Raw genomic sequence first — 13,260 nt, forward strand, 5'->3', positions numbered from 1 at the left:
CTCTCTCTCTCTCTCTCTCTCTCTCTCTCTCTCTCTCTCTCTCTCTCTCTAAAAAAAAGATCAGCCTGGGCAACTTTGCAAGACCCTGACTCAAAATAAAAAATGTCTGGAGAAGTAGCTAAGTGTAGAAGGTTTGCCTAGTATGTGTGACACCCTGGATTCAATACCAAGTACCACATAAAAAGGAAAGAATAAAGGCTCAACAGGCATACATTAGAGTCCATGTTATATCCAGATTTCAAAGGCATTTAACATGTGAATTGTAGCCATCTTGAGTTTTAAGCCCTTTTGGCTGTGACTAACAATGGCATTGGTTTTTTGGGGTACTGAGGAGTGAATCCAGGCCTGCTTAACCACTGAGCCACATCCCCAGCCCTTTTTTGTATTTTTTATTTGGAGACAGGATCTTGCTGAGTTGCTCGGGGTCTCACTAAGTTGTTGAGACTGGCTTTGGACTCAAGATCCTCCTGCCTCAGCCTCCTGAGCCGCTGGGATTACAAGTTTGTGCCTCCATGCCCGGCTGACATTGGACCATTTTTTAATTAATGGTCCAATTAAATCTTAAAATACCTAAAAACCAGAATGAGTTTATGTTTCATATGAACATCAAGGGATCTGGTTCTTTCAATATCAGTAGTATTGGTTAAATATTAGATTTTATAGTTTTCAGGAAATCCTTGCTAATCTTGCCATTTCTGATTTTTTTGTGTGTGTTTGTATTCCTTTTTATAGCACCTCAGGCAAGTAGGAGTAGCTGGAAAGTTTGTTGAGTTTTTTGGAAGTGGAGTTTCACAATTATCGATCGTAGATCGAACTACAATAGCCAACATGTGTCCAGAATATGGTGCTATCCTCAGCTTTTTCCCTGTTGACAATGTGACATTAAAACATTTAGAACATACAGGTAAGAGTATATAAGAATGAACATGTTATATTTCCACTGTATCTTTCTGATAATATTTATATTATTTAATATTTTATATTTAATATTTCTAAAATCGTCTTGAAACAGTGGCTTTTTAACTGTATCATATGTCTATAAGAGTGTTCCGTCCTTAAAAACTAGCCCCCATGATCCATTGACAGCAACTTAAAGGAATTATTCAAACCACTAATTCTCATGTTTCCCCCATGATAATGGATTCCACAGGGATCAGATATTTCACTTTAATGGAAGCCAGGCTTGAGCATATTCACAGCTATTTCATTCTGTAGGCAGAGTAGAAGAGCCACCAGACAAGCGTTTGGGACAGAGTTCTTTCCAGAGAATAGGAAGCACCAGTTTTGCCAAAAGCAACACATAGGGTTACAGGTTCCAAATCTCTTGACTATTCACAACCAGAATATATTGATATTTCATAAGGCTTCTATTCTTTAAAAAGTAGATCTCTTCTTATTTTTCCTTTTATGAGGAAATTATTGCTGAGCTACTTATCTTTAATCGAAGATATGTTTGATTAGAGGGGGATATATACTATATTCTTGAGTTTGAGGGCACATTATTATACATGAGTGAATCAAATGGCAAAGTGAATGACAAACTATATGATATCTTAGCAGGAATGTTCCCTGTAAAATGCAAAACTTTCTCATATCTGGAATTTGGTTGGTAGAAGAACTTCAAGAGAGAAGTGATTAGAGGTGCCTCATTACTTTATATTAATCTGAATTAAGATGTTAGTCATATTTTGTTGTGTATAGCAAATTGCCCTAAAATTCAGTTGCTTAAACTAATAATAATAATTTATTGCCTTACACTTTCAGTAGATCAGTAATTCAGACAGGGCATAGTGAAAGAGCTTTTCTCTGCTTCATATCTGGGGCTTGAACTATGAGATTTGAAAGCTAGGGCCTAGAGTCCTGAAGGCCTGTTTTCTCACACATCTAACAATGAATGGTTGTGTGTTGGGGACTAAGCCAGAGCTTTCAGATGTGCCTACATGTGCCTCTGTGGTATCTTCATATAATCTGGGCTTTCTCAAATGTGGCTTCTCAGAGGTAAAAACAAGAGAAGTGTTACACTGTGTTTGTTTCTTGCTTGCCATTGGAATTTCACATCCTTACTCTTTAAGATTGATTTCCTTACTAGATTTTGTTCTTGTTTCTTCCATTTAGGTTTTGACAAAGCCAAACTCAAGTCAATGGAGACGTACCTTAAAGCTGTGAAATTGTTTCAAAATGACCAGAATTCTTCAGAACCTGAATATTCCCAGGTATATGCAGATAACTCACCCAGTCATTATTAGAAGCATAAATTGTGGTACCTGGCCACTCGGGTTCAGGTCCTAGCTCTAAAACTTATTAGCTGAACAACCATGGACAATTTATTTAGCCTTTTTGTCTCTGTTACCTAATCTCTAAAATATGATGTCTAGCTCATAGAATTTTAGTAATTTTCCATAGATTTTCTATTGCTGGTTTATGACTGACTATTCCTTTGTTATAGAGGAACATTGTTATATGGTCCTAAATGTTAGTTTTAAAGCTATCTTACAATCTAAGCAAGTATTATCTGTTTAAATACATAGAGTTCATATTCAGAAATAAAACTTATTAAAATTTATTTCTAAAGAGTGAATTAAGGAGACTGGGATTGTAACTCAGTTGTAGCTCACTTATGCCTAGCATAAGTGAGGTCCTAGGCTCAATCTAGTAATTCAAAATAAAAATAGAGTGTATTGAGGATCTCTAAAGAGTTGGTGTTATCAAGCATTTTGTTGACTGTTAAGCTTTTATTTATTTTTTTAAACAGGAAAATCCATTTTCTTAGCTTTATTTATCTTAGCATGTCCCCACCCAATATGAACTCTTAATATGTATACTTCTTTGTAGGGCTTTCCATTAGAATACAAATAAATAAGCTCCACAAGGACAGGAACTTTGGTATTGTTTTCTCAGCTTCTAGAATAGTGCTTGGCATAGTAAATATTCTTTTGTGGGGTGAAGGGGCGGGGTGCTGGGATTGAACTCAGAGGAACTCAACTACTAAGCCATATTCCTGGCTCTTTTTAAAAATTTTTATTTAGAGACAGGGTCTTAGTGAGTTACTAAGCAACTAACCATTGCTGAGGCTGGCTTTGAACTCACGATCCTCCTTCCTCAGCCTTCCAAGCCGCTGAGACTACAGGCGTGTGCCACCACACTGGGCTAGTATACATTGGAATTGAATTTGTGTTAACTTCTCTGATTATTTTCTGATTTTCTTGACCTATGTTGAATCTAGTGTTTTGTCCACATTTAAAAAAAAATGGAAAGAATAAGAAAAATTAAATGGAAAACCTGGGACGGTAGAATAAAATGGGAAAAATATGGCAATTAAAAAAACTGACCAGGGGCTGTTGCTGTGGCTCAGTGGTAGAGTACTTGTCTTATACACTGATACTAGGTATTTAACCCAGGGAATTTTACCACTGACCTATAGTTCTAGCTCTTTTATTTTGAGATAGGGCCTCATTAAGTTGCTGAGGCTGGCCTCAAACTTGTAAACCTCCTGACACAGCCTCCTGAGTTGCTGAGTTTATAGGTGTGCACCACCACACCTAACCCCAATAATGATTTTTTAACCAAAGAATAAAAGAAAGACCCTTTGAAACCAGGTGGCGAAAACCCTCTTCTCTGCTGTGTATTCCTACAGCACCCTTTATTGACAAATTTTACCTCATGGAAGCTGATAGAGGAGAAATGTGTTAATAAGCATTACCTACCTCCATGATCTCAGAACAAACCAAGTGTGAATTTAGAGTTCTGAGGCAGTATGGGATAGCGGGCATGGGCTTCTACTTTATCATCAGGCATATGTTACAACAGTGTTTATGTATGAGGAGAGAAAACATTTGGAGTCCCACAGATTTCATGTAGATTACATAATTTGGTGTTGTGGGAGTTTGATTTGCACTGATCTGCTTAATCTTATCAAGTTATGTTTCACAAATTTAAAAAAGTTTGTCTTAAAGTCTTTATTTCTAGGGGAGTGTTTCACCACTAAAGTAAATTATGTTAAATGATAAATGAATGTGAATGTACTCATTCTGCTTCAGAAAGTAATGCTTGAATTGGAATCTGTACTTAGGATTTCTTCTCCTAATTCCTTCTCTTCCTCTTTTGTTTTCCAAGGTGATCCAGATTAATCTGAATTCAATAGTTCCATCTGTCAGTGGTCCAAAAAGACCTCAGGATAGAGTTGCTGTGACAGACATGAAAAGTGATTTTCAAGCTTGCTTAAATGAAAAGGTAAATTACTTAATTGTTGTTATATCCATCAACATTCTTTGTGCTAAGCAGTAAAGAACCAACAAGTTTATGGGATTGATCCATAAAATCACTCTTCTGCTATATTTGTTATATGTATATTATGGCCCATATCAGCAGCACTCTATTTTTCTTTCTGTCCATTGTGCAGGTCTTATTTGGTGAGCTTATTCCTGGTTCCACTGTGAGGATCAGAGGCTATAATTAAATTTTAAGTTAGTTAAAATTTAATGAAGTTTAAAGTTGATTTTCTTAGTCACAATAGTCTCATTTCAAGTGCTAAATAGCTGCATGTGGCTGTGGCTCTTGGCTTGAACTGTAGAGATACTGAATATGTACATCATCAGAGAAAGTTTATTAAACTGTACTGTTCAAGAATTTTGTGACTTCCCAGACTAGGATAACATCACTATACTGTGACATTACTCACATAAAATCTGATAAAATATAACTGAATAACAATTGACTCCTTTGGCTTTGGGCGGGGGGGGGTTGTATTTTCTGAGAATCATGGTGTTAGTCTGGTTTTCTCTGTTCTATTACAAGAACTATGAGTTGGTTTTCTTTTCAGAGACTCTTTTGTTTTTCCTTCTTTCCTTTTTATGGTACTGGGGATCAAACCTAGGGATGGTCTGCCACTGAGCTACATCCCTCAGTCTTTTTATATTTTATATTGAGACAGGGTCTCAGTTGCTAAAACTGGCCTCAAACTTGGGATCCTCCTGCCCCATCCTACCAAATAGCTGGGATTACAGGTATGGAGCACTGTGGCCAGCTTCAGAGCCTTTCTCTTTATGATTTCTTCACTTTTTATTTGGAAAATGTTAAACTTGTACAAAAATAAAATAGTGTAATGAGTTACTATGTATGTGTCACCCACCTTTAACAATTACTGGCTCATAGCCAATCTTGTTTCATCTCTTGCACTCATACACAGGGTCATTTTAGAGCAGATCTTCAGAATAGAAAGAATTTGTACCATTTCTTGAGAATTACTGTAAGAAAGAATGAATAGACAAAAACAAAGCCAATTAAGATCTGGATTTTGGCTGGTGTGGTGGTGGATGCCTGTAATCCCATCGGCTGGGGAGGCTGAGGTAGGAGGATCACAAGTTCAAAGCCAGCCTCAGCAATTTAGCAAGCCCTAAGCAACTTAACTGAGACCCAGTCTCTAAATAAAATACAAAAAAAAGGACTGGGGATGTGGCCCAGTGGTTAAATGCCCCTGGGCTCAATCCCCAGTTTAAAAAAAAAAAAATCTGGGTTCTGGGTAGTTGGATGGATTCGTTTAGTAGATAAGTTTTTTTATTTAATTTTTTTAAATTTCTTTAGTTGTCCTTGGACCTTTTTAATTAATTTGTTTATTTATATGCAGTGCTAAGAGTCACATCCAGTGCCTCACACATGCTACACAAGTGCTCTACCACTGAGCTACAATCCAAGCTCAGTTTTTGCTTATAAAAACCACCAAATTTGTATCATGATTATTCAAATCACACTTCAGCTGAATTATAACTACTGAATGTTATGGACTCTCAGTGTCAGTTATAAATAGAACTTTGAATGTTAAATCATCAGATGTCAAGTGTCTGTACTTTCTGCCAATCTTTTTTTTCTATACAAATCCATTATGTTTAGCTTATATTTATGTGCAAATCCATATAGGTTGGATTTAAAGGCTTCCAAATTGCAGCTGAAAAACAAAATGATACCGTCTCTATTCATTATGAAGGAAGTGAATATAAGCTGTCTCATGGATCAGTGGTTATTGCTGCAGTAATCAGTTGTACCAATAATTGCAATCCATCTGTCATGCTTGCTGCAGGTAGGTTGTGGTTTATAACCATGTTTTCTTGTCCTAAAATTGTTTTTTGTTTTTCTGTTGTAGTCATGGATATCAGTCTCTGTTTGATATTGAGAGTTTCTCAGATCTTAATTAGGTCCTAAGGAGCCTGAGTTTGATTTATACTGTTAATTTTGTTTTATTATAGAAAGGTAATTTTTTTAAAATTATAACTTACTGATCTATTAGTTGTAGTCACAGGTCTGTTTCTTCAGTTAATTTAGAAGTATAATTGGTGTTTCTTGGTTTTCTACAAGAATTTTATTATCCCAGTAAGGAGGATTCCATTGAGAGTTATAAAGGAAGTAAAAGATTATTGACAAGGATTGTAAATGAAATCAATTTGTATATACATTGGAACAGTTCTTTAGTTGTATAAAACCATGTAGAGTAAATATTAAATTACCCTGACTTTATTATGACAGTATTTAAACATGTCTCATTTAGCTGGGTATGGTGGCACAAAACTAATGCCTGCAATTTGGAAGGCTGAGGCAGAAGAATCCAAGTTCAAGGCCATTCTCAGCAATGTAATGAGACCCTCAGCAACTTAGTAAGACCTTGTCTCACAATAAAAAATAAAAAGGGTTGGGGATGTAGCTTAGTGTAAAGCATTCCTGGGTTCGGTCTCCAATACTAAAAACAAAAAGCAATAACAAAAAAAGGTTCATTTTAGGTGGAGGCAGTAGCACATGCCTGTAATCCCAGCAATTCAGGAGGTGGCAAGAGGATTGCATGATTGAAGCCAGCCTCAACAACTTAGCAAGACCCTATCTCGAAATTAATAACTTTTTAAAAAGCTGGGGACATAGCTTAGTAGTAAAGTGTCCCCAGATTTAATCCCCACTTGTTAAAACAACAAAAGATTTTATTTACTCATACCTCTTATATGTATATATCCTTTTATTTTTGTTTGTGTGCATGATACTGTGGTGTTAACCCATAGCTTAATAATTTACAATATAACAGCTAGTATATCTATTATAACTTATCATTTGTTTTAAATGAGCAAGTCAGTAGAATAAAATGAACAAAGTAGTGACAATAAATATGAATTTGTTTGGGTTTTTACTCCAAATAGAATTTGAGTCTAATCGGCTAATTAAATTCTTTCTTGCTTCCTACTCTAATACAAAAGAGAAAACACTCCCATTAATAAATACATCATTGTTTGTTGACTTTGCAGGTCTTTTGGCTAAAAAGGCTGTTGAAGCTGGTCTCTATGTTAAACCTTATATTAGAACAAGTTTATCTCCAGGCAGTGGGATGGTTACACATTACCTCAGTTCAAGTGGAGTATTACCATATCTTAGTAAGCTTGGGTAAGTGACAGTTTTATATTGACATTGGTGTTTAGTAGGTATTGAAGCTGCTTATTAGGGCTTTTCATATACAAAGAGAAGATAGAATATGCTATAGTTCTACTTGTTACTTTGCCATAACTACACAATCTCTGATGCCTTGAAACTCAGCAAACAGGGCATTTCTGATGAGCAGTGAACTGTGCTGGCTATTTAGAAGTAGAACATGTAATCACTCAGCTTCAGGATACTTAGTTGGAAAGAAAAGACAAATAAAAACCAGGTTAATAGTGACAGTATAAGTAGTACCTAGTACTATGTAATTTCCATGATTTGTATACAGTTGAATAAAATCTTAAGAGATTGTGTTTATTAACTCAATAAATAATTGAGGTTTTGTAAGGTTATTTGGTCTACAGAACATAGATTGAATTGTCCCTGAAATTTGGTGAAAATAAACATTTACATTTTTTATCAAAAAACTAATTGATGCTAGTTGTGTTTTCTGTATATTTTAAAACATACTATCTTATATAAATTATCAGTTCCTTTGAAAGCCTGATAAATTTTAGATGTTTTTGCTCTTAGAATAACCAAGTAATTTACAAGTGTTATGCTCATAATCTTTTAGCTATATCATCTTGGAATTATTGACAGGTACCCTTCTCTAGCTTACTTGGTTAAGAATTAAAAGATTTATTCATAACAGAGTGCCTTATTTTATTTCTCTGGGGGGGTCTTTGGTGAAATTGCTGTAGCCAGATTGTCTTGATACAGTTTAAGCAAACATGTTGGATGTAAGTACAAAACAAATATTTTAAAAGGTTATATTATAACAAGTGGTATTTGAGAAATTTTTTCATGTAGCGTGATAGATGCTGTTGACCTGATAGGGAATGCCGGAAGTATCAGGGTCCTTCAAAGGTTTGCATTCACTACAGATAAGCATGAGAATTAAACTTGATTGCTCAAAATGTTGTGAAATTAATATATTGATGAAGTTTAATCTGTGTGTCATGAATATCATTTTGAATAGTCTTATTGCAATAATGGAAATAAGGGGCTGGGACTATAGCTCAGTGGTGGAGCACCTGCCTACCATGTGTAAGGTGTACTGGGTTTGCTTCTCAGCACCACATTTAAATAAATTAATTAAATAAAGGTCCATCGACAACTTAAAAAGATTTAAAAAATAATAATGGAAATGAAAGATAAGACTTGTCCTTTCTTTGCAAATGTGATATGCTATCTACTCATGTTTCATTTTTTTAAAATGCAGATTTGAAATAGTTGGCTATGGTTGTTCGACATGTGTGGGAAATACAGCACCATTATCAGAAGTGGTTTTAAATGCAGTAAAACAGGTAATATATGCGTATTGGCAAGATATCTTAGTGGGTTTTTAAAAAAAATTGTTTTGTTATTAAATTATAGAAAATATATATTGTTATATTTCTGTAACCTTTTGGGAAGAGTAACTTGTGAATTTAAAACAATTCAAAGAACTGTTTCTAGGTTTTTAAAATAGTTCCTATAAAGAATTAGTTTATTTGCAGGATTTATAAAATTTGTGATGTTTTTTATTTTCTTGCTCAGTCTGTAATATTAAAGATTGCTTATATGATTATCCAAGTTTGTATTAGCTCTTGAATGTATTCATTTGTGCAATTCCCCCCCCACCCCCAGGGAGATTTGGTTACCTGTGGAGTTTTATCTGGAAACAAAAATTTTGAAGGTCGACTTTGTGATTGTGTTCGTGCCAATTATCTTGCCTCTCCACCCTTGGTGGTGGCTTATGCCATAGCTGGCACAGTGAATATAGATTTCCAAACAGAGCCTTTAGGTATGTTTTCTTTTCTCTGTGTGTGTGTGTGTGTGTGTGTTTTCCCCCTAGAAGTTATTTTTGAAATGTTTTGTGTACCTCCATTCTTTGATTTCATAAAGACTTAAAACATATAGTTAATAATTTCTGTGTTCATGTGAAGAAATGTAAAATATACAAGTCATTAATCCTTTCAGCTGCTTAAGACTGAAGCACCCTGTTGCTGAGTTATTTCCTCAGTTTCTGTGATAATGTCTTTGAAAAAGACATGAACATTTAAAGTTGTTGTTGTTGTTATTTCCTTAGTTTCTGTGATAATGTCTTTGAAAAGACATGAACATTTAAGGTAGTTGTTGTTTGTTTGTTTGTTTTTTTGTTTTTAAAGAAGAAACATGTTAAAATTTTTTAACCAGGTACTGACCCTACTGGCAAGAACATTTATCTACATGACATCTGGCCTAGTCGAGAAGAAGTTCATCAGGTGGAGGAAGAACATGTTATATTATCCATGTTTAAAGCACTAAAAGAGAAGATAGAGGTAAGAGTCTTGTTTGTTTCTGAAATAGTTTGATAAAGTCACAGTGTTCTTTTATTTCATGCATCTTACTTTCTGGCTAGAATAAAAATTTAAATTAGCCAGATATGGTGGCGAAAGTGTCTGTAATCCCAGCAGCTCGGGAGGCTGAGGCAGGAGGATCGCAAGTTCAAAGCCAACTTTAGAAATTTAGTGAGGCCCTAAGCAACTTAGTGAGATGACTCTGTTTCTAAATAAAACATAAAAATGCTGGGGATGTGGCTCATTGGTTTTTGCCTCTGGGTTCAATTCCTGGCACACACACACACAAAAATAATAATAATAATTATGTTATTTTGAGTGCACAGTTTTTAATGAATTATATGGCCATTTTCTATCTGGAATTATTAATTACAAAGACAGTGCCTGGGATAGAATCGATTTTATTTACTTATTAGAAATATGTGGTGACCACTTAACATTTGGTATCCTGAATGTGGGCACACTTCATAGAAAACTGCCCTTGTTTGTCACTCCCATTCAGATGGCTCAGAAATCAAAAGAAGTAAGAGCAAATCTTGCTTTCACCAATTCCCTAGCCATTTACTTACCTTTCTAGAACACCAGTGATGTCTTTTTAAAGTGCCTTTTCAAGATGTTTTTATCACCTGTAAGCAAATTCAGATACACAAAAATTTATAAACAATATGAAATAAGGCAGAAACAAACAGCAAATATTTGTTGGGGCCTTACTATGTGTCAGGTACTCTTCTAGGTGGTTGGAATACATAGTGAATAAAGCAAAATTCTCATGAGGCAGACAGTGAACTGTAAAGAAAATAATTAGGTAAATTGTACATTGTGTTAAAAATGAGATCTATTAGAAAAACATCAAAGAGAATCAGTTCTTCAAATTTGGGAAATAGAATGCAGTGTTATATAGGATGACTGTAAAGCTAACATTTAAGCAAAGCTTTGAAGAAAGAAAATGAATCTGCCACATAACTGAACAAAGATAAAGACTTTTCAGGTAGAGGAAAAGTGTAAAAGCCTTACAAAGGGAACTGTGGTGAGTACAGTGTGACTAGGGCATAAAGAATAGGAAGGATGGTATAGGATATGATGTCAGTGGGAAGATGAAGCTCCAGATCACCTAAGAAATTTTAGGTCATTAGAAGAAGAGCCTTTGACCCTAAGAAGGAGAGCAATGGGGGAGGTTTTGAACAGAGGATCACTTTGATAGCAGAGTGAAAATATTTTGTGGGGAGAGTTGGGTAAGGAGGATAGAATCAGAAAGACCAGATGAAGGTAGTACAAGGTATAAAAAGTGTTGATGGAATGGATCTTTGAGGTAGCAGTAGAAGTGGTAAGAAATGGTGAAATTTTGGATATAGTTTAAAGGCAAGACCAGTAGGCGGTGATAGGGGACAAATATATTCTAAAAATGTGGAAGTTTTTCTTTGTGATAACATTCCTAGAGATTAATAGCATATTTAATCTCTCTTTTGCAACATGTGTAGATCTTTATTAATTCTTAAGCTTTGGGGGACTCTATAAAGTCTTTTTGTTCAGTTTAAGTTGAAACTTAATTATTAATGTATTCCGGAGAACCTGGTGGGTTGGAATTTAACAGTCTTTATTCATTCTGTCAAAAATGTCATGATTTTATAAAATGTACTATGTTAGCTTTCTAAATAGATAAGGCTTTTTTCCCCCCCTCTTTTTCAACTGACCTAAGTATTACATTAATCCCTTGAACATTTTCCTAAGTCACTTTCTGACTTTTATCTTTGTTTTGTTAATCAACCCAAACTATATTCACAGATAGGAAATAAGCGGTGGAATTTTTTAGAAGCACCAGACTCAGTTTTGTTTCCATGGGACTTAAAGTCTACCTATATCAGATGTCCTTCATTTTTTGATAAACTTGTAAGTACTGTTTTTGTTTGATCTTTTTAAAGATTGTTATAGACTAAAAAAACCTTGTGAAATATTAAATGCTTTGAACTTTTATACCTTGTAGACCAAAGAACCAGTTGCACTGCAGCCTATTGAAAATGCCCATGTCTTATTATATTTGGGAGATGCTGTTACAACAGATCATATATCACCTGCTGGGAGTATTGCTAGGAGTAGTGCTGCCGCTAAGTATTTGACAAATAGAGGGTATGTATACATGGTTTTGGGTGTTTTTGTTTACCTTCTTTTTACTGATAAAGAGGCTTATGCTGTGTTCTTTTATCCAGTAAGTAAATATTTTCTTAGGTAATTGTTAGTATCTGTGACTTAAGAACTGGGGGAAACCTTTACACCAGTCTTTGCTTATAATTTTAGAAATTGAAATTGCTATTTTAAATTAGGTCCATACAGTCTAAATAAACAACTGATAAACAAGATATTTCTTTTTCAGAGCTACTTTGTTGAAGTGTCACCTTCATTTAACCTACCAGATGAGGCCTAATCATTTGGTTCTAACCAGCTTCCCATTATTGCAGTACAATAAATGTGTGTTTTATGAGCTATAAAATGTACATTCATGAGGCTAGGGTTGATGGTTATTAAATCAAAAGATAACTTCTTTATCTATTTATTTATTTATTTTTAGTTGTAGTTGGACACAATACCTTTATTTTATTTATTTTTATGTGGTGCTGAGGATTGAACCCAGGGCCTTGCACCTGCTAGGGGAGTGTTCTACTGCTGAGCCATAACCCCAGCCCCAAAAGATAACTTCTTGATCCTAAAATTTTATAGAAACAATACATTTGAATGTAAAGGCCATTTATACAGGAAATACAGATCTAAAACTGGAAGATTTTATTTCTATATGATAATGATGTAAGTTACTCTATTATACAACTGTTTTGCCATCAGGGACAGTTTTGCTAAAAGTAAACTTTGTAATACTGGTTTCTGACTAGCTTTTGGATGCTTGTATGATGCTTGAACAATTCAAATTGTTCAAGTGTTTTTTTTTTAATTGAAATATCTGATAAAAATCAGGGCTATATAACTTGGTTTGACCTGTAATAATAATACATTGCTTTTATTACAGAGTGGTTACAAATTAGTTTTCTTGGCTGGGAAGTAGCTCAGTGGTAGAGTGCTTGCCTACCTAGCATGTGTAAGGCTCTGGGTTTAATCTTCCAGCACTGCAAAAGAAAAGAAAAAAAAATAACTCAGTTTTACACTTTTAAAACGTATTATGAATTCTTGAGTACATTTAATTCAGTAGTTCTCATCAGAATTTTCTAAAAAGACACCCAAATCCCTACCACTCCCATCCTGAACTTAGAAGTTTAAATGTATAATTTTATGTACATAAAAGACCAAATGAGAGGCAGATAAAAGTTGTTGTTGAAGTACTTTTGTCCAGTTATTTATCTTTTAAGAAAAGTCATTTATATAGTTAAAAGTAAACATCCCTAACACCCACATTGTGGGGGTGTTTTTGGTGGTTGATTTTTTAAAATTTTATTTTATTTTTTTTGGTACTGGAGATTGAGCTCAAGAGTGCTTTATTCTTTCTTTC

The 13,260-nt window shown here is 34.6% G+C and overlaps 1 protein-coding gene across 1 annotated transcript in view; it reads left to right on the forward strand.

Annotated features, from left to right (window-relative positions):
• Positions 1 to 13,260, forward strand: part of Ireb2 (iron responsive element binding protein 2) — a 51,545-nt gene that overhangs the window by 32,574 nt on the left and 5,711 nt on the right. The window contains exons 9-18 of the mRNA XM_048793202.1: positions 733 to 904; positions 2,116 to 2,213; positions 4,114 to 4,230; positions 5,914 to 6,073; positions 7,278 to 7,413; positions 8,672 to 8,756; positions 9,079 to 9,235; positions 9,628 to 9,752; positions 11,553 to 11,657; positions 11,752 to 11,894. Of these exons, the coding sequence (XP_048649159.1) occupies positions 733 to 904; positions 2,116 to 2,213; positions 4,114 to 4,230; positions 5,914 to 6,073; positions 7,278 to 7,413; positions 8,672 to 8,756; positions 9,079 to 9,235; positions 9,628 to 9,752; positions 11,553 to 11,657; positions 11,752 to 11,894 (1,298 nt within the window). The remainder of the gene's footprint in view (positions 1 to 732; positions 905 to 2,115; positions 2,214 to 4,113; positions 4,231 to 5,913; positions 6,074 to 7,277; positions 7,414 to 8,671; positions 8,757 to 9,078; positions 9,236 to 9,627; positions 9,753 to 11,552; positions 11,658 to 11,751; positions 11,895 to 13,260) is intronic.

This window comes from Marmota marmota, unplaced genomic scaffold (assembly GCF_001458135.2).
Source record: "Marmota marmota marmota unplaced genomic scaffold, marMar, whole genome shotgun sequence".
Lineage (NCBI taxonomy): Eukaryota > Metazoa > Chordata > Mammalia > Rodentia > Sciuridae > Marmota > Marmota marmota.